This window comes from Schistocerca gregaria, chromosome 4 (assembly GCF_023897955.1).
Source record: "Schistocerca gregaria isolate iqSchGreg1 chromosome 4, iqSchGreg1.2, whole genome shotgun sequence".
NCBI classification, from domain to species: domain Eukaryota; kingdom Metazoa; phylum Arthropoda; class Insecta; order Orthoptera; family Acrididae; genus Schistocerca; species Schistocerca gregaria.
The window spans coordinates 254980853-255006683 of NC_064923.1; the positions used below are offsets into that span (position 1 = coordinate 254980853).

General features: G+C 37.3%; 1 protein-coding gene across 1 annotated transcript in view; it reads right to left on the reverse strand.

Moving 5' to 3' along the window:
- Positions 1-1816: 1816 nt before the first annotated feature.
- LOC126267106 (dynein axonemal heavy chain 12-like) overlaps positions 1817-25831 on the reverse strand; it is a 90746-nt gene continuing 66731 nt past the window's right edge. Inside the window, exons 5-6 of the mRNA XM_049972004.1 lie at positions 7550-7789; positions 1817-2677 (exon numbers count right to left, since the gene is read on the reverse strand). Coding sequence (XP_049827961.1) covers positions 2489-2677; positions 7550-7789 — 429 coding nt within the window. The 3' untranslated portion in view covers positions 1817-2488. The remainder of the gene's footprint in view (positions 2678-7549; positions 7790-25831) is intronic.

Consider the following 25831-nt stretch of genomic DNA (forward strand, 5'->3'; position numbering starts at 1 on the left):
ATGTCTTATGGTACTACTGTATATCTACAGGTGTGTCTTGCTGCTGTAATTTATTCTCACAATAATTACAGTCAGTTTAATACAAATGATTTATTTGTCAGACATTTCATACTGCATTAATTTTCCTTCTTGTTTCACCTGAATGTAACCATCATGTTCTAAAGCTGATTAAAAGCTGGTGATGTATTTACCCAGTATGTGAACCATGACTGAATTTCTCATTTACAACACACTTAGTAAATCATTACAGTCTCTCATAATCAAATAAAATACTGATCTGGGTTCAGAATAAAGTAATGTTTTTTGAAGGACAACACTTCCATTTTTGCATGTTACCTTTTAGTTAAAAATCAACAGTGATGTTCATACATGATATCCATAAATGTATGAGAATTTTTATCAGAAACCTGTTCAAATGCAACAACAGTTTGTAAGATGACAGAATTTACTGTGATTTCCTCCTGTGCTTCACAAAATTGTCAAATTTTAAGCAGAGCAATAGACTGTTGTAGTGACTAGTTCATAGCTTCTCGTCTATCCTTTGCACTAGCACGGCACATGTCAGATGTCACATTATTGTTCGAGCAATGTCGATACTGTATCGAGCACTACAGTGTATCAGAAAATGTTAAACCTGTTCAAATACAAGTGTCATTTGTCCCTCCAAATTCTTCAAAATAAATATGCATTGACATCAATATGCAAAGCTTCATTTGTAAATGAAAGATGACTCCTATATACTCTATTAAACAACATAAAAATGTTAACATCAGCAGCAGTAGTTTAACCTGTGAATACAAGATGACCGAGTATTTTTTGAACGACAAATTTTGAAAAAAGACTTGTCTTACAATCACGTACATAATGTAATACTTTTTACAATATCAATGTTTAAACAACATCTTTTTGCCTACATTCACAGTTTCTTTTATTTCTTTCAGTTTGATAGTCTGTCAAACATTAATACTGACATAGCATCCGACTGAGAAAAGTGGCTGCACTAATCATTGAGAAAAGTAACTGAGGTACTTAACCCAAATCAGCTAGTTACTTCCACATATTACACATTATACTACTGATTTACTTCTAATCCTTTCAGATACACAGCTATTGTCTGTCATTCTATATCTTTTTGATGATTATTAAGAAGATCTCTAGGGGAAAAAAAATAGTGGTGCAATAGGTGGCAAAAAAATCATGGGAAGCTTATGGAGTGTCTTCAGCAAAAAACAAGAACAAGAAATCTCAATTATGTTTTTGAAATGGAAAAGTGATTTTATGAATTTACAGATTGGCATTCCAGTTGGCACAAAGTATTACATCATTTTAGCAAAGAGTTGGAGATGGCAAACAAAAACAAGATTCTAATATTAATATCAGGTAACCTACCTAAATGGATTACCAATTAGTTTTTAATAAGGCCAGCACAGACAAGTTCTCTGATATTCTTAAGACAGTGCATCTGTAATTTAGATGAATCATTAACACTGCAGACCAAGGACGCAATTGTATTTGCACTTAAAGGAAGATGGCAAGTAGAAAGAGGTTTGTTTTTCACTTTTGGAGTACATATGTGTGTACTGGTCACTTCACCCCATAAACTTCAGATAGTGGCCACTATACAAGGTTTCAGAAAAATTATTATAGGTCCTATTCAATACATATTTTCTCACTTGTAAATAATCAGTGTGAAATGTTAGATGAGTAGATCCAAAAACTTTAAGTGGCAAACTCGTATCACTAAGCATTGGTTGGTAAAAATTCAGTTTCCCTTAAACCGGCTAATTTATTGCACATTCCCCAACTGTAAGTAGGTACAGGTTAGTGAACCAGTCACAAATTTATTAGGTTCATCAACTGCATTTCTCTTTTATAAGACACTTTTAATGTTGTTTGTCTGACAACAGAAACTGATGGCCTGATACAAGTAAATTAATGATTTTGAATTATTGTACACATAGGAGAAATGAGACAAACAACTGTAGTCCAGTTTGTTAGAATAGATTTACAGTAACGCCCTTTCATTAAATATTACATTCAAGACATGCTGCACTGATGCAGTAAACAGAACATTTTTGACCTACATAAACACTAGACACCTCTGTCCAGTAAAAAAACACTAGTTTCAGCAACTGAGACAGACATATATCCTATGCCACATATCTTCTAAATGCCACAAATTTCATCTGTGACATCTTTACATCAGGCAAATAATTGTCATCCTGTGGCACTTCTATTCCTTCATTTTTTCACATCATGCCAGAAAAAAATAAAAGACATAAACAGGGAAAACTGTAATCAGCATTCACCTATATAGTCATTTCAAGTAGACTCACTAATTAATATTATTGACATAGCTCATAGGGTAACAACTGCAACCTATAATGCAAAGTTAACAACAGTTACAGGAAACAACAGATGTTTCATAAACATCACACCTAATTTATACAAAAATAGCAAATAAGTTGATATTTCAAAGATTACTACATTATTCTAGACAGAAGTACAAACCAAAGTCATAATGTTTTTGTGATGAAAATATTTCATCACACAACTTATACACAGTTGTTAACTTCAGTGCCAAACTTCCTGCTTCCTTGTAGCCATACGAAAATAACAATATTTGTGCAATTTGTGACCATTCAGGAATAACTGTTGCTACACCTCGGAGGAAAACCTGAAAAATTAGTAATACCTGAATTACAATTTTCACCTACAATTAAATCCAATATATTAAGTAGTCTAAATGTGTCCTAACACACTATTGTTTGATGCTATTAGACTGTGATGCCCACAACAAAATTAATACACATATGACTGAAAAAAATACCAGTATTCTTACATAAAGAAAGCCATGTTATTAGTCTATGTATGAATGGGAGGAAAACAAAACAAAGTTAAACATAGCCCTCAAACTCATCTGTCAAAGAATGTTGCTGTTACCATTGCCTGACCATACTCACAAGGTACGTTTCAGATAAGTTGTCTTACAAGTTTTGGTACCATAAGGCTTGACACTCCTGTATTTCATACCACAATTGTCATGACTAACTCACTCACTCTGGCTACAAATTAATTTTTGTAACATATTAACTAACACTTCAGATTTTTGCTGTTCGCAGAGGCTAATACTGAAAGTTTAACATATATCAAAGACATCCTACTCCCACACAAAACTGTTTCAGCTGTGTTATCACTGTTATTGTTGTAGTTGTTGTTGTTTAGTCTGAAGAGTGGTTTGATGCAGCTCATCACACTACTCTATCCCGTGCAACTCTCTTCATCTATGAATAACTATCAAAAACTACATTCATTTGAAACTGCTTACTATAGTCAAGATTCAAGCCTTGGTCTCCCTCTATAAGTTTTACCAAAACACTACCATACAAACAAAAGGTAGATCAGGCTGAGGCACACAGGGAAAGAGATGTTAATGTATAGGTCATCATCGTCATCTGGAATTTGACATTCACTAATGTATAAAGAACTACTCCTGACTTTTACATGCATTATCATATTAAGCTACATGCCTCTATGTTGCTCCTGCATGTCTTCCAGTGTCCTCTCCTCACTCTTCCTTCAGGTAGTCTTTTTGGTTTGGTTAAGATGTTAAGGATTTCCAAATAACTCTTTTTGAATATAGTGAACTGTAGTTTATTTATGTCATAACATATTCTTACTGAGTCAATATTTAGGTGGAAACAACACTATCAAACCTTGTATTGCAAAGGAAATAACACTGAGGAAGAGAACCTGGTACTCAATTCAGTGAAATCGAGACTGCCATGAAGCTTTTGAAAGCAATAAAGTCTCAGGTATAGATGGAATTTCCAGAGAAATGCTGACTGATATGTGGAGGAAGGCATACATGCTTTGCAATTAATGTGTAATATGGCATGAAACAGTGGTGAATGGCCTAAAGACTGGACTACATCTGTTCCAATTCCTCTTCACGAAAGAAGATACATGCTCCAGTTATTAATATCGCATGCTAGCAGAGTTCCCCTGTATATTATTAGTCAATAGTTAAAGAAATTTCTGCAATCTTAGATTTCTGCTGGTGACAGGTATAGGTAACTGAGAGGGACACATGAATTTGACACAGATAACAATTTTTTTTTTATTTTTGTGTCCCTGTCTGCATTTGTTGTCTAGATTATAAAAAATTCCTTTGATTACATCATGAGGGACCATTTTTCCATGTGCTTAATGAATTTTCGCTTCCAGAACACCTAGTATCATTAGTAAATGGTCTTCATGTTAGTCATACTGCAACCAAATAGGTGGATGGAGAATACTCTTGAGTTTTTTGATGTGAAAAAAGGAGTCAGACAAAGTTGTAAACTGTCACCACAGCTCTATAAAATCTAGGCACACTTACATAGTCTGCCTAGGGACAAACTGGATGGCTGAGATGGTGGAATTTCAGTTGGTGGTACACAATATACTTGTCTATTCTTCCATAACCCCTGCTCCCAATCGCTTACCTCATGGCTCATACCCCTGTAATAGACCTAGATGCAAGACCTGTCCCATACATTCTCCTACCACCACCTACTCCAGTCCGGTCACTAACATCACCTGTCACATCAAAGGTAGGGCTACCTGTGAAACCAGACATGTGATTTACAAGCTAAGCTGAAACCACTGTGCTGCATTCCATATAGGCATGACAACCAACAAGCTGTCTGTCCACATGAACGGCCACCGACAAACTGTGGCCAAAAAACAAGTGGACCACCCTGTAGCTGAACATGCTGCCAAACATGACACCCGTCATCTCAACGACTGCTTCACAGCCTGTGCCATATGGATCCTTCCCACCAACACCAGCTTTTCTGAATTGTGCAGGTGGAAACTTTCCCTGCAATACATCCTACATTCCCATAACCCTCCTGGCCTCAAGCTTCGTTAATCACTGTCCTCACCCATGAAGCCCCCTTCCTGTTTCCATCCCAACACTACACAGCTGTCATTTCACCGCCACACCCAGTCTTTTAATTTTTAATTTCTTTAATTTTTATTTCTCTCCTTTCTGCTACTTAACCCCCCCACCCTCCTCCGCTCTGCACCTTCTCTCCTACCCTCCGTCTAAACTGTAACACTTCACTGTCTGCCACTCCCACCATACTACCCCTCCCAGCCCCAGCCTCCTCCTTACCCCCACCCAGTCGCCACTCCCATCATGCACTGGTGCTGCTGCTCGCAGTGTAGTTTCAGCTCTCTGAAACTGCAGATATATGTGTGAGTGCGAGTTGTGCTTGCGTTGTGTGTGTGTGTGTGTGTGTGTGTGTGTGTGTGTGTGTGTGTGTGTGTGTGTGTGTGTGTGTGTGTGTTTTGTCTACTGCTGACAAGGGCCTTAATGGGCGAAAGCTATGATTGTGTGAATCTTTTTATTGTGCCTACCGTGGCTCAGCATCTTCACTGTATGGTGAGGCAACTTTCCCTCTCTCATATTGTTATGTCGTATAGGCATATTCTCTGTAAATCTGTAGCCTACTGTTGGCAGATTTGGATCATAGGTGTGCTCCATACTGTATGGAACTTGTCAAAAATCATGAACACTATTTGTATTTTACTGCTGTACTATTGATGTATGTAAAAACACTGCAAATGTTTGTATATGTTATGCTCAAATGTAGGACAATGTTGTCTCAACAACTGAGGCAAACCACCTCCTGAAAGGCTCCACACTGAAGTACACCTTTATTTCTTGCTTTTAATCATAGAATTTTGTAAAATGTTTATACATTCTTTCGAAAAATGTTCTGATTAACTTGCATCATATGTGCAGTGCTCCTAAATTATACTCTTGCCGCAGCTGATCAGCACTGTCATTTCCTGTCTTTTAAGATGAGAAACTGCACTGCAATTGTTTTAAATTCCACTTTTAGATTAATGTCATCTTTGGATTATAATACAGACAAGCACAGTATGTATGTATTACAGTCCAATGTTACGGTGTAAAAGACTGCTGCCATCTGGTATTACACACTAATAACCTACAGTCCACTTAGTTTGTCACATATTTTCTGAGTTTGTACCACTCATTTTTTATTGCACAATATATTGCATTATACTGGTGCATCTTCTTCAATACCTCTAGCATGTTCTGTTTGTTATAGTGAGATTGGATTTTCCAGAAAGAATATTGATTATTAGACTGATTCAGTATTTAAAAAAGAAAATTTTATTACTTTTTCAAATCTGAAAATGGCAGTTTAAATTGATGAAACTAGTTGTCTATGTATGTATTTATTGCGATCTTGGCAAATAAAAGTTCTCTAGTAAGAAGATTACATTTCTGAAATTCAGAAATTACCCTCCTGCTGCCAATGTCAGTTTACCATAAAACATACATCTTTGAATCTGAGTTCCCTTTCCATGGATCTATGGAATTTGATTCATGCAATGTGACAATAAAAGAACAGATATGCATTAATGGATGGCCTGAAGCTTCACAAATGTTATCTGCTTGTTGCGATAACCTTGTAGCAAATAGTGCATTGAGTGTCTACAAAGCACTAGCATTAATCTTTAAATTCTAAGGTCACCAGTTCTAAATCTACATCCATACTCCGCAAGCCACCTGACGGTGTGTGGCTAATGAATCATATGAGTTTTATTAAGATAATTTTTTCAGTGATGTTGATTACCTAAAGTTTCTATGTCCTAATAATCACTTTTTCACTTCTCAACATACATCTATAGCATGTGGGTCAAAGCATAAGTGTATATTAACTTATGTTGTGTTTGTTGTGAATACTATGTAAATAAGAAAAATAAACAGAAACAGAAAAAAGAACATGATGAAACAATGGGGATGACAAAGCAAAAAACTGATCAATACAAGACAAAGAAATGTAAATAAAATAAGTTATGGATGAATCTTAGAGATAAATTCAGCAAATATCACTGAAAACAGATAACAAAGCTACAAGCACAATGAATAGAGGAAAATGAGGAATGGTAGAAAACCTTCATGTTTTGCAGCTTCAGATTTCTCTCTCTCGAGTATTAAGGAAAGGACTGAGAAGTGAAGAAATGCTGTTAGTTCACAACGTTAACTATGAACGATGCTATGGTATGTACTGAAATTTATTCCACTTAATTTACAACTAATACATTTGTAAAAAATTAAGATCTCTGTACTCCACTCAACTAAACCACAATACAGACAAAGATGACAACACTGTATCTTTTCAAAAAGGCTTTAACAGTGTTCATGAATTTCTACCAGCACAGCATTAGTAAGGAGTATGAAACTGAAAACATAAGTTACTTGAATATCTTCTTATGAAATTTGAGCTGTATGCTTCACAGTCTTCAAGTACTCTATTATCATAAATTATTTGGGACTGAAAATTACAAGAAACAAATACACACTCCAACAACATAAATTATACAGCTATGTGTGAAACCTGTAAAGGTATTCATTAGTTTACTGCAAAGATAAGAACCTAAATTATGACTACAATTTTTCATAAACACTTATTTACACATCTCAGATACCAATAGTTAATATGAGGCATTACAAATCATACAATACCCTCAAGTTTGCAGGTAATGCAGAGCATGTTTCACACTGTACATCCACAGTAATGCACAGAAATCCAGTGGTTTTCAAAGGAAGTTCAAGACCTTCAAAAATAACTGCTTTCATATTTGATTGCAGAGCATGGATTACTGCACTTGTGTGCTGAGCCAGAACAGATACTACTTCTACAGCAATTGTGTTATAGTTATCCAAACATATCCAAGCACCTGATACTGCCACACCCTTGAAAAACTGAAAGAAGAATATCTGAGTATTAAATGGAATCTAATAACATTTCCGATGGTTATCTTAATGAATATGAGCAACAAAAATTCTAAAAAAGTGTCCTTGGTCATATAACATCCAGTAAATTCTGTTTGCAAGAGTGCTACACAGATTCTGCTTCAGTGAAATTCAAGTTTCAGGACTGTGCTGTAGATGTGTTATTTTGAAGTATTAGACAGATTACACTACAGTGCAAGCAATGATTTCACAGATAAATCAATATAAAGGACAACTGTGAATTTGTATTTTTGTCAGAGTGATTTGTGCACTATGGTAGTGTTTGCATCTTACTGACAACATACATGAAGTACAATTTCAGTTCCCAGAATGAGATTTTCACTCTGCAGCGGAGTGTGCGCTGATATGAAACTTCCTGGCAGATTAAAACTGTGTGCCCGACCGAGACTCGAACTCGGGACCTTTGCCTTTCGCGGGCAAGTGCTCTACCAGCTGAGCTACCGAAGCACGACTCACGACCGGTACTCACAGCTTTACTTCTGCCAGTATCCGTCTCCTACCTTCCAAACTTTACAGAAGCTCTTCTGCGAACCAAGCAGAACTAGCACTTCTGAAAGAAAGGATATTGCGGAGACATGGCTTAGCCACAGCCTAGGGGATGTTTCCAGAATGAGATTTTCACTCTGCAGCGGAGTGTGCGCTGACATGAAACTTCCTGGCAGATTAAAACTGTGTGCCCGACCGAGACTCAAACTCGGGACCTTTGCCTTTCGTGGGCAAGTGCTCTACCAGCTGAGCTACCGAAGCACGACTCACGACCGGTACTCACAGCTTTACTTCTGCCAGTATCCGTCTCCTACCTTCCAAACTTTTACAATTTCAGTTGGTTAACACCAAATATCAAAGTCCCATTGTCAATAAAATATGAAACTAACTATATCTAAAAAGACAGTTACAAAACACAAAAAATACACTTTGCTGAAATGCAGTATGATGGCTTAGCAGATAAGTAAAACACCACAAATACAAAGCTTACAGTTAAAACCCAGAAATATAAGTTTTTCAGACATACACCTGTTAAAACACTAAAACTTTAGGTGATCAGCTTATTATTTTACACTGAAGATACTGACATTAATGATCAATGACAAAGGAAAACTATACACCCAAGAGATAGTGAGGTGTATAAAAAGCTAAAATGTAATAACCCAATTCATGGCTAATCACACAACTCAATTGAATGTGAGTTTAGGATTCAATAATTTTATGTCTGTTCATTTTCTTTTGTCACAAGTGTCACCTTTCTGGCACAAAACTACAGATTTGACAAACTACATGTTTTATGGAAGAAGAAGTGTTAGTAGTGGTACAGGGTGACACACAGAAGACAGTGTTTTGAACTGCGTAGTACTGAGAATGTGGTGATGGGAAAACATCATGGTGGGGATGGTTCCTCTCCACACAAGATGCTGTTTCAATTACAATGGAGCAGTGGGACTTGCAATACCGTTTATTTATCTACGACAGTCTTTTACAACTAGGCAGAAAATGTCATGTATACAGTTTAACCTCAATCAACACAGAGTTGTTCCGAGCCATAACGCAGTCCCCAGATGGGTGGAACACTTCACTGGGAAAATAATGGATAAGAAGCATACAAGCCTAAGACATGGTGCAATGATGCCAGATGCCCTTGCAACTGCAAGGGAAGTGATAGTCAGAAGTCCAGTACGACCAGCTAGATGTGACCCAGGAATCAGATGTGAATTTCTTAGATGAATTTTGCATACATTAAAATTCCATTATTATGCAAAAACAAAGCCAAATGATTTTGCTGTACCTGAAGACTTTGCTTGTAGGATAAAAGTGATTTTAAGTGATAATGTGGTTTTATTGATGAGTGATGAAGATCATATTCATTTAAAACAGAATCTGCATTACTGGGCTTCTGAGCATCCACATCTTATCCACCAGTGTCCTTTACACTGCCAAAAAAGTTAGAGTCTGGTGTGCTCTTGCCTCTTTCATCATTATTGGATGATTTTTTCCTCTTTTTTTTCACAAAGAAAACCCAGCCACAGTCACTGATAATTCCACTCAGTACTTTCATATGCTTGAAACATCCTTCAAACCAAAACTGAGGCAGTGAAGAATCACTTTAAAATGTGTTTAGGTCTAACAGGAAGGCCATACATCACACACCATGAGCACTTCAATGGCATTTCTTCGACATGTTTCCTGGACAGATTATCTAACATTTTGGCAATGTTTCTTGGCCTCCCAGATCTCTAGACTTATTGGCGGGTGACTTTTTTTCTGTGGCAATACATCAAGAGCTATGTCTTTAACCACAAACTAAGAAATTTTGACCAGCTGAAGAATGCAATCATTCAAGAAATTGCTGCCATCTCTGAAGAGACACTGGTCTGTGTGAAGGAGGATTTGGGGAATTGTGCATTTGAAACAATGGACATCAGCTTGAGAACATTATTTTTCACAAATAATTCTGGCTTACGTTAAAAGGTAAGCTTGGATTTAATGTTGATAACCATACATTAATTTTAAGATTGACAAAGCATTCTTATTTAAAAAGTGTCTGTCTCACATATGTCACCCTGTACTATCAATCATAAACCATTTACAGTAATAATTTTCAGTAAATTTCACTAAATTTCAGTAAATGCTAAACAGCAATAGAAAACATCTACTTCTATAGTTCAAAGTGGAACTCAGAAATTAGAAATCTGTTAGCTGAAATTAGAAAAAGTATAAAACATGTACGTCTTTGAAAAGAAGATAGTGATTAGCTCATAAGTCACTCCTATAAGTCACAAAATTCTTTAAAGTCTTTTGCATTGTGCTATACACAGGTACACCACAATTTGCTTCTTAGATTGTTATGGTCAGCCTGATGAATTGTAAACACTTAATCTGTAACAGTTTAACCATGAGATAGGAGCTCATTCCAAATAAAAGTGGCACCCTCACATTTTTATTCAACCAAAATACAGAGAAACTCTTCTGCCAATATAGATACACACACTTAAGTGAGTAATGTGCTTAATTGGTTTGTAAACCATTTTTAGTACAAGAGGTAAAGCATAAGGATTCAGACAGATGATACAGTGATAAAAGTTGCAAGGATTAATGTAGTGTGATGACAGGTGAACACATAATTTCAGAAACAAAAAAGTACAAAACAGTTATCTTTATTCACAACATACTATCAATTACTCGTACAGCTCAACAAACAAATTCACTATTTTTGTTTCAAAGTTCCATTTCTGTTTAAGTTAAATTTAAATGTTTCTCTACATATTGCAAGGAATTATAATGAAAACAATTAACTGTAAGTATGGCTTTAAAGAACCAAGTAAGGATATATGTAATTGATGAAAAACGAAGGGGGAATCCTATCACCTATTAAATGGAGGGGAAATCCTGCCTACCAAAGTATACTATAAACTTACCTTGTCATAAAATTTTTAAATGAAATGAGTGATTCAAATGGAACAGATTATTATGAAGCAAGTTTCTCTTTAATGTAGCTCAGGATGATTTTCAAACATGTCTTTCTGAAACCTATACAGAGATAGAATCAGTGTTTAGAGTAGTAGTGGAAATTAGTATTCACAAAACCTGTGCAACAGTCAGATTGGAATGAACATAATGCTCACATGTTGACGCTGTAAGACATATCTACAAGTAGCTGAATCTCTCATTAGTGTCATTACTAGAAGGGCATTTTGTTAGCAAAAAGGTGAATGGCCTTTCAGATCATGATGTACAAATTTTAACTCTAAAAGATTTTTGTGCTGCAACATATGTTAAGTATAGTTATCAACTGTTTAGGAAAGCTGATCCAGTTGCTGTAGAGACCTTTGTTAACCTTGTCACGGAACAAGAGTGGCAAGATGTTTATAGCACCAATACAGTATATGATAAATATAATGCTTTTCTCAAGACTTTTCTCATGCTCTTTGAAAGTTGCTTTCCGTTAGAACATTCAAAACAGGGCACTAGCACAAACAGGCAGCCTCGGTGGCTGACTAGAGGGATAAGAATATCTTGTAGAACAAAGGGGCAATTACATAAAAATGTTAGAAACAGGCAAAATCTAAATGAAGCAGCCCATTACAAACAGTATTGTAGGGTGCTTAAAAATGTTATTAGGAAGGCAAAAAGTATGTGGTATGCAGATAGAATAGCTAAGTCTCAGGATAAAATTAAAACCATATGGTCAGTTGTAAAGGAAGTGGCTGGTCTGCAGAGACAGGTCGAGGATATAGAATCAGTGCATAGTGGGAATGTCCGTGTTACTGATAAGTTGCATATATGTACAGTATTTAATAATCACTTTCTGAATACAGCAGGTGAACTAAATAGAAACCTAGCCCCAACAGGGAATCATACAGCGCTCTTAGAAAAAGTGTTCCGAGACTGTTACCTGAAATGCTCCTCCATGATACTGACAAGAGGGAGATTAAGTTAACAATTAAATCACTAAAGACCAAGAACTCTCATGGAAATGACAGGGTATCTAGCTAAATAATGAAGTATTGCTCTATGTGTGTTAGTCCAGTACTTAGCCATATCTGCAACTTTTCCTTTAGCAGTGGTCGGTTTCCTGACAGATAAAGTACTCGGTAGTGAAGCCACTTTATAACAAGGGAGACAGGGATAACGTTGACAATTTTAGACATATGTCAATGCCATCGGTGTTTGCTAAAGTTATCGAGAAAGTTGTATATACAAAGTTACTGGAGCATTTAAATTCACATAATTTGCTGTCAAATGTAGTTTGGTTTTAGAAATGGTTTAACAACTGAAAATGCTTTATTCTCTCTTCTCTGTGAGGTTTTGGATGGATTAAACAAAAGGTTGTGAACGCTAGGTGTTTTCTTTGATTTAACAAAGGCTTTTGACTGTGTTGACCACAAAATATTACTGCACAAGTTGGACCATTATGGAGTAAGGGGAGTAGCTTACATTGGTTCACCCCTTACTTTAAGAACAGAAAACAGAAGGTAATTCTCCGCAATATTGAGAGTGGTTGTGATGTTCAGTCCCAAAGGGGCACTGTTAAGTGGGGCATTCCCAAAGGGTCGGTGCTGGGGCCACTGCTGTTTCTTATATATATAAGTGATATATGCCTTCTAGTATTACAGGTGATTCAAAAATATTTTTGTTTGCTGATGACACCAGCTTGGTAGTGAAGGATCTTTTGTGTAATATTGAAACAGTATCAAATAATGTAGTTCATGAAATAATCATGGCTTGTGGAAAATAATTTGATGCTAAATCACAGTAAGACTCAGTTTTTACAGTTTCTAACTCACAATTCAACAAGAACCAATATTTTGATCAGACAGAATGGGCATATTATAAGCGAGACAGAAAAGTTCAAGTTCCTAGGCATTCGGATAGATAGTAAGCTGTTGTGGAAAGCCCATGTCCAGGATCTTGTTCAGAAACTAAATGCTGCTTTATTTACCATTAGAACAGTATCTGCAATAAGTGACAGTTCAACACGAAAAGTAGTCTACTTCGCATATTTTCATATGCTTATGTTGTATTGGTATTATTTTTTGGAGTAATTCTTCTGATTCAAAAAGGGTATTTTTGGTTCAAAAATGGGCTGTTCAAGCTATATGTGGTGTAAGTTCGAGAACCTCTTGTTGACCCCTATTCAATAGTCAGGGAATTCTGACATTGCCTTCACAGTACATATTTTCTTTAATGTCATCTGTAGTTAGCAATATTAGCCTATTCCCAAGAATTAGCAGCTTTCACTCAGTTAATACTAGACAGAAATCAAATCTGCATGTGGAATGCACTTCCTTGACTCTTGTGCAGAAAGTAGTGCAGTATTCTGCTGCATCCATTTTCAATAAGCTACCACAAAAACTCAAAAATCTTAGCAGTAGCCCAAACTCTTTTTAAGTCTAAACTGAAGAGTTTCCTCATGACTCACTCCTTCTATTCTGTCGAGGAGCTGCTGGAAGAGCTAAAAAATTCAGCAAATTCCAGTGTTACATTGTTGATTTTCTTTATTTAAACTTACGACTTGTCACCTGAATATGATTTTTATATTTCATTTTATATGTTTCTACTATTGTGTTATAATTTCATGTATTGACTCGTTCCATGACCATGGAGACTTCTCCTTAATTTGGTACCATGTAACAATAAATAAATAAATAAAATAAGTAATGAACTATTTTCATGGTGATCAATATGCATAAATATGGTAGATGCATCAAAGTGGTTACGTTTCACTAAACGCACTTTGAGTGAGACAACAATTTCCATATAAGAAGACTGTATTATTTTGCTAGTGTCTAAAAGTATGCTTGATATCTAGTATGAAGTGAAAAAAGTCCCAATACCAAGAAATAATTATTGTAGAGTAATGAAATTTAGGGAATACATGTATATAGGTAACATTAAATGATTTGACGTTGCAAGTTCACAAGCCCAAGAAAAGCCAATCCAAATGTGAAATTGTTGATACCTTAATAATTGGTGTAATTGCCAGAAGGTTGCATGCAAGCATTCAGGCATACACGTATAGTGTCATACAGGTGATGGATGTCAGTTTATGGGATGCAGTTCAATGCCTGTGCAACTTATCATAATGCAAGGACAATTAATGTTGTTTGTGGATGAAGCTGGAGCTGTTGTCCAATGATGTCCCATATGTTCTTAACTGGAGACAGATCTGATGCTTGAGAAGGCGAAGGCAACATGTCAATACACTGTGGAGAATTTTGAATTACTTCAGCAGCATGTGGGAAAGTGTTATGCTTTTGCAAAACACCCCATTGAATGCTGTTCATGAATGGCAGCACAACAGTGAAGTCACAAATGGTGATGGTTTGGCATCAGTGAACTCTTGCTACAGGGTTTCTGACTTGGAGCTGTCATTGAAGTAACTGATTTGTTGTGTCATTGTGGTACCCCTGCTGTTACAATTGCTGCTACAGATGCAACATGATATGCCACATCCACAAGCCTAATATGACAGTTATCCCTCTTGGTAATGCCATGTGTCCATCTGAAGCCTGGTCTTCTGGCGAAAGTACCTTGTGTGACTTCTGCTCCCAGAACTCATGTACAGTGGGTACAATCCTGCCATGTCTATCTGCACTACTGCAGAAGGAATCAGTTTCTCATAGCCCTATTTCATGACCTCGTTCAAACACAGTGAGCTGTTTATTAAGGTGTCTTCATCACCTTAGAGACAGTCTTCACTACCATAAACTCACTATGCCCAGTCTCAAAGGTAACTAACACCCATGACCAGTGCAGCGCATATTTAAAGCAAACCTGATTTGCATTCTCACAGAGGCACTACTAGTGCCACTCTTATTCAGCTCTGGCAAAATTTGAGTAGACATCTTCTTCCAGACATAGAAACACACATATTAATCTCTGATCATCTCACACAACTCCTTCTTGTATTAGGACCTTTTGATATATATAAATGGGATAACAGAAATAGTGGGGAAAAGTGAAATTCATTGGCCAGGGAAACAGGGCTTCTACTCAGGTGAATACAGGGTTATAAATACAAAATCAATTAAGCATAATGCTACAGTAGGTTTAATAATGATTAAAAAATTAGGAATGCAGATGAATTACTCCATGAACAGCATAGTGAATGCATTATTGTAGCCAAGATAGACATGAAGCCCACTTCCATCACAGTAGTACAAGTTTATATGCCAACTAACTCCACAGAGATTGAGGAGATAAAAGAAATTTTTCAGATAGCTAATGGAGCTGAAAAATTGATTGTCATGTGGGACTGGAATTCGATAGTAGGAAAAGGAAGAGAAGGAAAAGTAGTGATCTGAAGGAAAGGAATGAAAGAGGAAGTTGCCTGGTAGAATTTTGCACAGAGCATAATTTAATCACAGCTAACACTTGGTTTAAGAATAATTAAAAAAGTTTGTATATGTGGATGAGACCTGGAGACACTGAAAGACTTCAGATTGATTGTATAATTGTAAGACACAGATTTAGGAACCAGATTATAAGTTGTAAGACATTTATAGGGGCAGATGTGGCCTCTGACCTCAATTTATTGGTTATGAACTGCAGATTAAAATGGAAGGAACTGCAAAAAGGAAGGAATTTAAGGAGATGGGACCTAGATAAACTGAAAGAACCAGAGGTTGTAGAGGGTTACAGAGGGAGGGGACAATTGACAAGAACAGGAGAAAGGAATACAGTAGAAGAAGAATGGTTAGCTTTGAGAGATCAAATAGTGAAGGTAGCAGAGGATCATGTAGGTAAAAAGATGAGGCCTAGTAGAAATCCTTGGGTAAGACAAGAGACATTGAATTTAATCAATGAAAGGAGAAAATACAAAAACACAATAAATAAAGTAGGTGAAGGTGAATACAAATGTCTAACAATGAGATTGACAGGAAGTGAAAAATAGCTATGCAGGAATGGCTAGAGGACAAATGTAAGGATGTAGAAGCTATGTCGCTAGGAGTAAGATAGATACTACAGGACAATTAAGAAGATGTTTGGAGAAAAGAGAACCATCTGTATGAATATCAAGAGCTCAGATGGAAAACCGGTCCCAAGCAAAGAAGACAAAGCAGAAAAATGGAAGGAGTATATAGAGTATCTTACAAGGGATATGTACTTGAGGGAAGTATTATGGACATGGAAGAGGAGAGAGAGGACGAGGAGAAGGGAGATATGTTACTGTATGAAGAATTTGACAAAGTAGTGAAAGACTTAAGTTGAAACAAGGCCCCAGCAGAAGACAATATTCCATTATTACTGAAGATAGATTGGGAGAGCCAGTCATGACAAAACTCTTCCATCTGGCAAGCAAGATGTTTGAGACAGGTGAAATCCCCGCAGACTTCAATAAGATAATAACAATTCCAATTCCAAGGAAGCAGGTGCTGACAGGTGTGAATATTACTGAACTACCATAAGACACGGCTGCAAAATACTAACACAAATCCTTTACAGAAGAATGGAAAAACTGGTACAAGTGGACCTCATTGAAGATCAGTTTGGATGCTGGAGAAATGTACAAAGATGCGAGACAATACTGACCCTACAATTTATCATAGAAGATAGCTTAAAAAAGGCAAGCCTATGTTTATAGCATTTGTAGACTTAGAGAAAGCTTTTAGCATTGTTGACTGGAATACTCTCTCTCAAATTCTAAAGATGGCAGAGGAAAAATACAGGGAGAGAAAGGCTATGAATACAGAAACGAGATGACAGTTACAAGAGTTGAGGAGCACGATGGGGAAGCAGTGGTTGAGAAGGGAGTGAGACAGGGTTGTAGCCTATCCTTGATGCTGTTCAATCTGTATATTGAGCAAGCAGTAAAGGAAATAAAAGAAAAATTTGGAGCACAAATTAAAGTCCAGGGAGAAGAAATAAAAGCCTTGATGTCTGCCAATGACATTGTAATTCTGTCCGAGACAGCAAAGGACTTGGAAGAGCAGCTGAATGGAATGGACAGCATCTTGAAAGGAGAAATAAGATGAACATCAACAAAAGAAAAACAAGGATAATAGAATGTAGTCAAGTTAAATCAGGTGCTGAGGGAATTAGATTAGGAAATGAGATACTTAAAGAATTAAATGAGTTTTGCTGTTTGGGAAGCAAAATAACTGATGATGGCCGAAGTAGAGAGGATACACAATGTAGATTGGCAATGGCAAGAAAAGTATTTCTGAAGAAGAGAAATTTGTTAACATCAAGTACAGATTTAAGGGTCAGGAAGTCCTTTCTGAAAGAATTTTTATGAAGTGTAGTCATGTATGGAAGTGAAACATGGATGATAAATAGTTTAGACAAGAAGAGAGTAGAAGCATTTGAAATGTGGCGCTACAGAAGAATGATGGTGATTATTAGGTAGATCATGTAGCTAATGAGGAGGTACTGAATAGAATTGGGGAGAAGAGGGATTCGTGGGACAACTTGACTAGATGAAGGGATCGGTTGGTAGAACACTTTCTGAGGCATCAAGGAATCATCAATTTAGTATTGGTGGGAAGTGTGGAGGGCAAAAATCGTACAGCACTATGCAGATTCAGAAGGATGCAGATTGCGGTAGTTATTCAGAGATGAAGAGGCTTGCACAGGAGAGAGAAGCATGGAGAGTTGCATCAAAATAGTCTCTGGACTGTAGACTGCAATATAAGTGTAAATACACCTCTCTGCATACTTACAGATGAGACAGATAAAGTAACATAACTCCTTGGAAATAAAAGAGGGTGCGAGAGGTTGTTGACAGAATTCTCCAAGTCGTGCACCAGAAATTGGATCTCATATGGTGTGAGGTCACCATGATGATAGCACCAAATGGGGCTCACCCTGCAACATAAGGCAGGAGAAAAAACAAGTATAAAAGCGTGTGACAATCAGCAGGTAGTTACAGAGCACTGTGGTGGGATTCCTCATTGTAACATGGTCCAGAGACAACGTCTGGATGACTTCACATGGAAAAGAAATATTGGGAAGCTGGAAGAAGAATGAAGTGAGACAAGCATAGTCTGGGGTTTGCTATTGCTCACAGCATTGTTTCCTGTGCATAGGGAGTACTTTGAACCACAGGCACTTCAGTGCAAAGGAGAGGATTTTTTGTCAACCACAGTGAACTACAGTGGCAGGTGTCCACTACTTCATGTCAAATAGTAAGTCTAATTGCAGCCACAGTTAACAAGACTGCAAGGCACAGAATCTCACCTGGACAGTGGCACAGCAACAGCAAAAGTGTGTGACAGTCACATTCTGTCTGATGACCCGCACATTGTGTTGTACTGACACCTATACATCAACAGCACTGACTGCAATGGTTTCCAGACTATAGTGACTGGACTAATGAGGAGTGAAGTCATATGCTGTTCTTGGATATGAGTAAATCCTGTCTGAGTAGCGATTTTTTATGTACCCTAGCATAGTGAGAGGGTAGGGGGGAAACATAGTGTACCCAGGAACACTATTGAACATTATAGTTTCTGTGGTCCAGGCATCATGTTGTGAGGAAGCATAAAGTTGCATGAAGGTACTGACCTCCATACCTTTGAACACAGTGCACACACTGATCAGTATTGTTATGACACTGTACTCCTTCCCCATTTCGGGAGGATGACGGTTCAATCCCGTCTCCAGCCATCCTGATTTAGGTTTTCCGTGATTTCCCTAAATCATTTCAGGCAAATGCCGGGATGGTTCCTTTGAAAGGGCACGGCTGATTTCCTTCCCAATCCTTCCCTACCCCGAGCCCAATCCTTCCCTACCCCGAGCTTGCACTCCGTCTCTAATGACCTCGTTGTCGACGAGACGTTAAAAACTAACCACCACCACTAAACACAACCATCCTTCCCCAAGTCTGTCTTTTCAAAGGGTGCAATAAATCCTGAGTTCATTTTTCTGGATGACAATAGCGAATAGTGAATAGCGTTTTATTCGTTTCATAACATACAATTTCTAATCATATGATTAGTGTACAGGAGACACGTTTGAAAAAGGGATAACACAACGTAGCCCTAATTGTTACAAAGAATTGTAACATTAATATAAACTTTTATTTTTCTTTTCTCCCTTTTGTGAAGGACAGATACATTTACACACAGGACTATATGTAAATTTATCCTGCTCAAATGTTCGGTTCATCCTTCACGAACTCCTCAACAGTGTAGTAGCAGTGTTTGAAAAGTATATCATATAGCTTTGTTTTCAGTGTCTCTAGGTCCATACTTAGAACATTCTTTCCTTTTAACTTGTTATGAATTTTCATTGCCATATACTCAGGAGACTACGCATATAGGTTTAAGTGATGAGTGGGAAGCATAAAATTGTTTTTGTTTCTTGTGTTATAAGCGTGATTGAAACAGTTTTTCTCGAATAACTCTAAATTGCTATGTAGAAAGATGATAATATCATAGATGTATAAGGAGGGAACTGTTAATAACTGTTGTTTTTCAAATAGTGGGTGACATGATGTCCTTGGATGGGCAGTACACATGTGCCTTATTATTCTTTTCTGAACTTTAGTATGCACAATATATTGCTTGAATTTCCCTGATAAATAATACCATACCTTACAATTGATTGAAAGTAGCTGTGGTATGCAATTTTCCTTGTATTCATGTCTGTTGCTTCAGCTAATATTTGCATAGCAATTGCAATGACACATAATTTTTTTAACAGGTAGTCAACATGTTTATTCCAATTTAAATTTTTGTCTAGGTTTAACCCTAAAAACTTCACAGAATCTACTTATTTTATATCCTGATTTTTATGAGTTATTTTCATTTCTTGGGGCTTTGACTGTTTTGTTCTGAACTGGACCATGTGGGTTTTGTGGATGTTCAATCTTAATCCATTCAGTTGAAACCATGTTTCTAGTTTGTTCATTGTGTTTATGATGTAAAGAGGCATGTTTTCTGGCTCCTGGTTTTCAATTAATACAGATGTGTCATCTGCAAATAAAATTGTTCGGTAAATCATTAACATAGAACAAAAACAAAATAGGCCCTAAAATCGAGCCTTGAGGGACAACTTGGGCTACTGTTTTCCATTTTGAATAGAAATTTGCTTTGCTGCATTTGATGAGACAATCACTCTTTGTTTCCTATTTGATAAGAATGAAGTAAGTCAATTTAGAACATTACCCTTGATCCCATACTTGTCAAGCTTATAGATGAGCAGTGCATGATTTACAAAGTCAAAGGAGATCACAAAGGCAAAAGAGGTCACAAAAGATTCCTGTAACTTTATTATGGTTGTCTAATGATTTGCTGATCTTGTCGATAAACTTGTTAATTGCATCAATAGTACTTTTGCCACGCTGGAAACCAAATTGGATTTCTGTAATAATATCATATTTCTCCATAAAATTTCGAATCTGCATAGCAGCAGCATTTTCAAAGATTTTTGATAGGTCTGGAAGGAGGGAAATGGGACGATAATTCCCCATATCCTCTCTTGACCCTTTTATTCAGCAACGATTTTACTTCTGCATACTTCAGCACCTCTGGGAAGCTTCCTTGTTCAAAGGATTGGTTTATTATTTTAGATAGTGGGTATTCTATTATTTTACACACAAATTTAATGACTTTTGGTGGTATTCCATCCCAACCTGCTGAATTTTTGTTTTTTAGTATTAATATAATTTCTTCTACATCTATTGTTAAAACTGTTTTGAATTTTGTGAGGCATTGAGAATTAAGATTTAGTCCAAAGGGACATACATTGTTGTCATAACCAGTAACATTAACCTCTGGTTTCACTACATTAATGAAGAACTGATTGAAGCATTCTGAAATCTGAGGTGGATTTACAGTGATCTCATCTTCAAGCTTAATTGTACTAATTCCATGTCTAGAGGCTTTGATACCTAATTCGTGTTTTACAACTGACCACACTGCCTTTGATTTATTCTCATGTTTTACGATTAATTTATTATTTGTCATTTGATTTTCTGCTTTGACAACTTTCTTAAATGTACTTTTGTATCGTTTAACATATTCAATAAATTCAATTTTTTTTTATTATGTCTTAATTCCTCACGTAGCTGCCTTTTCTTAGCACTGGGGATTTTTATACCTTTAGTGATCCATTTTAATTTTGTCATTTTATTAAAATAAGTTTTTGTGGAAACATTTCATTGAAAACACTTAGAAAATCCCTTAGAAACGCTTCAAAATTTGCTGTGCATGAAATATTTTTATCAAAGTGCCATTCTGTCTCCTTCAGCTTATCATGGAATAGAGTCAAAGTTTCTTGGTTGAAGATCCTTTTTACATAAGCTTTTTTTACATGGGACTTCTCTGCCTGCTCTGGGTAGCTCAATGAATAATTCTGAATTATAAGAAATTCCTAGATATAGTCAAAATTTATATCCATCTGCCGGCCGCGGTGGTCTCGCGGTTCTAGGCGCGCAGTCCGGAACCGTGTGACTGCTACGGTCGCAGGTTCGAATCCTGCCTCGGGCATGGACGTGTGTGATGTCCTTAGGTTAGTTAGGTTTAAGTAGTTCTAAGTTCTAGGGGACTGATGACCACAGCAGTTGAGTCCCATAGTGCTCAGAGCCATTTGAACCATTTTTTTTATATCCATCTTCAAATAAGTAATTCATTAAAATATTGTCAATGCATGTAGCTGACTGAGCCTTTTCTCTTGTAGGTTCAGAAAAATTTAATTTGAAGGCATATTTTTATTAAGTCTGTAAATTTTGATACTTCACGTCTTTCATTCAGCACATTGATGTTGAAATCAGCAACAACTACAATTGTTTCCCTCTTTTCTTTACTGAGGTATTCTAACAAACTCTGAAATTTACGTAGGAAATGCTCATGTTGTCAGCTTCCCTGGGATTCTATAAATTGATATTATAACAACATTTAAGTCCTTTAACTCAACACAGCAACCCTAAAAAATACACTCTTCATTAAAACAACTGAAGCCACATCTTACATGGTAATCTAATTCAGAATGAATGAGTGTGCATGAACCTCCTCAAGACTTATTTATCCTACAAAAGCTGGTAGCTACCTTGAAGGTTTTCAATTTTATTTAAGATTTTTATGGTCTCACTACTAAGCCAGTGTTCATTTAAACAAATTACTTTAACATTTAGAAATTCAGATAAAAACTTGTAGCTCATCTAACTTAGAGCTTCTTTCACATGAGTATTAAGCACTTAAACCATTTATATTACAATGCATTATATAGTTACTACTAAGATCAGTTTTACTTTTTAAAGACCGAATATTTATTAATGAGCCATCCTCACAAAAGAGTAGGTCTGGATTCATCTGTAGCAGCCAATCAGCTTGCTCACTTGGCTTGTACTTTTCTTTGTCACTTTGATATTGTGTACTTACATCCATAGCTACATTCTTGATGGCCTTGGATCTGGATGGTGCTGAAGTGATTTCCCTGGTGCCAGGCAAAAAAAACCACTGTTCCTCTCTGGAGCTTTCCTTGTTCTGGAAGACACAAGTACAGCAGCTTGTGTGTCTTCCAGTATTTTTGGAGCTTGCATAATTTGTGCTACATTTCTTTTTGGCTTGAACCATTTCGCAATTTGAGTTTGTTTCCCAGTTTGAATCTTACTTTCTGGCCTATTGGTTTTAAACCATTTCATGATTTGACACTGATTTATGGCCACATAAAACTGATGGCCACATCAAATTGTGCAGGTTGAGGAGCTCTTGGAATGAGAGGATCCTCAGCAACTGGACTTGCCTGCCCATTACCCCAACTTAAATCCCACTGAACATGTATGGGATGCACTGGATAAATGTATTTGCAGCATGTCCACATGCACCAATGATCCTGTCAGGTGACAACAGTGCTGGTGCGGGAATGGAATGCCCTACAATATGAACTCCTTATCAACATCATGGCCAGCCTGGGAGCACATTTCAGAGCATTTCCATCCATGGTGAACAAAAACCCTATCAAGTACCATGTCTGACCTTTTGTAATGTCCAGGGGACCATCACAATGATTTTACTGTAATTATTGTCTTTAAAAATAAGTCTCATTTATGTTCATCAGATTGCTTATTTCTTTCTGTTACTTTCTGTATGTAGTGTAGTGTACTGTAGCATTTCTCACTATGCATGGTTCAAGTTTCACCAAGCTATGTTACTTGATGATGACACATCATGCGTAAGTTACTTTCATCCTTTTTGCACACCAGTGTATGTTATTAGCACTGAAGAAAAGCTCCTTTCCAATAGATTCTTGTTATATTAGAAGTATTCCCAAAGTGAGAGTCTGATTTTTTTAAAATTAGCCTTGTAGCACCTTTATTCCAGGTTGCTGACTGACAAAATTTTACGTATACTTAATGTTCAATAAGTTATGTCGTGATGTGGTATGAACTAGGTGACTAAGTGGCTGTGGTCTTGCATCAGCTATTGATTACTTAAGTAGATAAATAGTTCTCACGCTTATTCATTTATGGGGCCAGTGTATGTGAAGGTACAGGGAACACTCAAAGTTGGGCATAAATGAGAAAGTGAGTTACAATTCAATAATAAACTACTGAAATAAAGTAATTACTGGTTAAGGTTGTTGAAACAATTCTGTGGGTATTGGTACTATTACATTTGAAGTTCTCCTGTGACAACATGCAGCAGCTGGAGACCTCAATTCAGCTTGATAACACATAATCATGGAACCTCCAGAATGGAAAAATATGTAGAATAAGGAGAGGCAACCTAACCCCCCCCCCCCCCCTTTTTTTTAAATTCAAGAGCACACACATACAAACATACAACCACACAGACACCCAAAAACCACACACACACCCAAACATACCCATTTGTGGATTTGTGGTTGTGGCAAAGGTGATTATTGACTATCGATTATTGACAGCAACTGCCTGGACAGATGGAGGTGGGGAAAATGTACAGGGTAGGGACGGATGCATGAGGCAAGGAGGGGGGGGGGGGGGGAGGAGGTAGATCTTCTGCAGATCACTCAGCACAGCTGCCACATAACAGAAAAGGGATTCAGAGCATACAGCATATAAGGGACAGAGAAAGGAAGAGGATGAGAGAGGGAAGGGAAAAAAGGAGAGGAAGGAGGTGATGAAGAGGGAGACAGAGAGAAACAGGGGAGATGGTAAGGGGGAGGTGTGGAAAAAAGGGGGAGAGAGGGAAGGAGGGAGGGAGGGAGGAAGGGAGAGAGAGGGAGGGTGAGAGAGAGAGACAAGGGGAAGCAAGGGAGGGAGAGAGAGAAGGAGGGGGAGGGAGGGAGGAGGAGAGAGAGTGCCTCCATGGGGGGGGGGGGGGGGCTTGGGGTGCAGGCAGAAGGAAGCAGATGATCTGGAGATGGGGATGGAGCGGTGTTGACTGAAGAGAGAAGGGTCCATAACACAGATGGCAATATGTCTGCCAAAACTCTGACCCCTGCAGAAGTCTCAGCACTTTCAAAAGGCTTCCCCTCTAGCCCAAAACCTAAATTCAACAATACTTAACTTGAAAAGGGCCTTCTTTCCTTTACCTTTCTGTGCAGTGGAAACAGTTCTTTCCCACACATCCCACTGCAACAGCCCATCAAATCCTCCTCCCACCACTCCAAAAAAAAATAAAAAAAAATGTGTTAAACTGTCCAAACACTCCAACAACTGTGATCCTCCTCCCCTTCCCCCTTCCACAGACATCCCCTGGTTACCTTATAAGAATTCTTCACTTCCAATGTGCGCTCACCTTCCTGTCCTAAATTGATCACTAGTAAATCCAACAAGATTTCTATAGAACACACAGCTGTACATAACATAAAAACCAATCTAGACCTTACTGAAGAAAGAAAGGAAACAAAAGTTGTTCAGCAGAAGGCATTTTTACAACCCATTGCTGCACTGCCGTCAATTTTTGTTTAGAAATATGATCTTATTAACCAATTGGCCTTTTAGTCAGCTTCTTTGTTTTGTTTATAAGTAGTCCTGTTTTCGAATATATTCTTTCACTGGGAACAGAAGTTGCAGGTATTACAAAACATTTTTTTGCCATGACAGCTAGACCCGGGTAATTGTTTTCTTTTTTTTTCCGGTAGTGTTAAGAATTATTTGGGCATTGTAGGTACGGTTCTTCCAAATATTGTTGTACCTCCAGGTCTATTCTATCACAACAGCTTTTCATTAGATTTTTACTAGAAACCTCTTCATCAAAAGAAGCCCATAAGGAACTCCTGGCATTTTGAACGAAATCGTACTCCTGGCTAGTGTTGTTAGCAGCCAAATGATTAGATCCTATGGTCAATACCACGTTTGTGCACTCTGCAATTAGGCTTGCAATGGCATGTTTTGAATGAATGAGATTTGTAAATGGTAACGTTTAGAATCTTGGGTTGAGACCTGTGGCAATGGCATGTACTTTGTTTGTTTCTATTAATCGTAGCCGGGATATTAGTGAGTTATGCAGATGTTGCTCTAGCTCTTGAACTGTGGTGGTAGCCCAATTCCCATTGCATATGGCTAGGATTAGCTGTCTGATTATTGGAATTGCCAGGTTCCCGGGTTCGATTCCCAGCAGGGTCAGG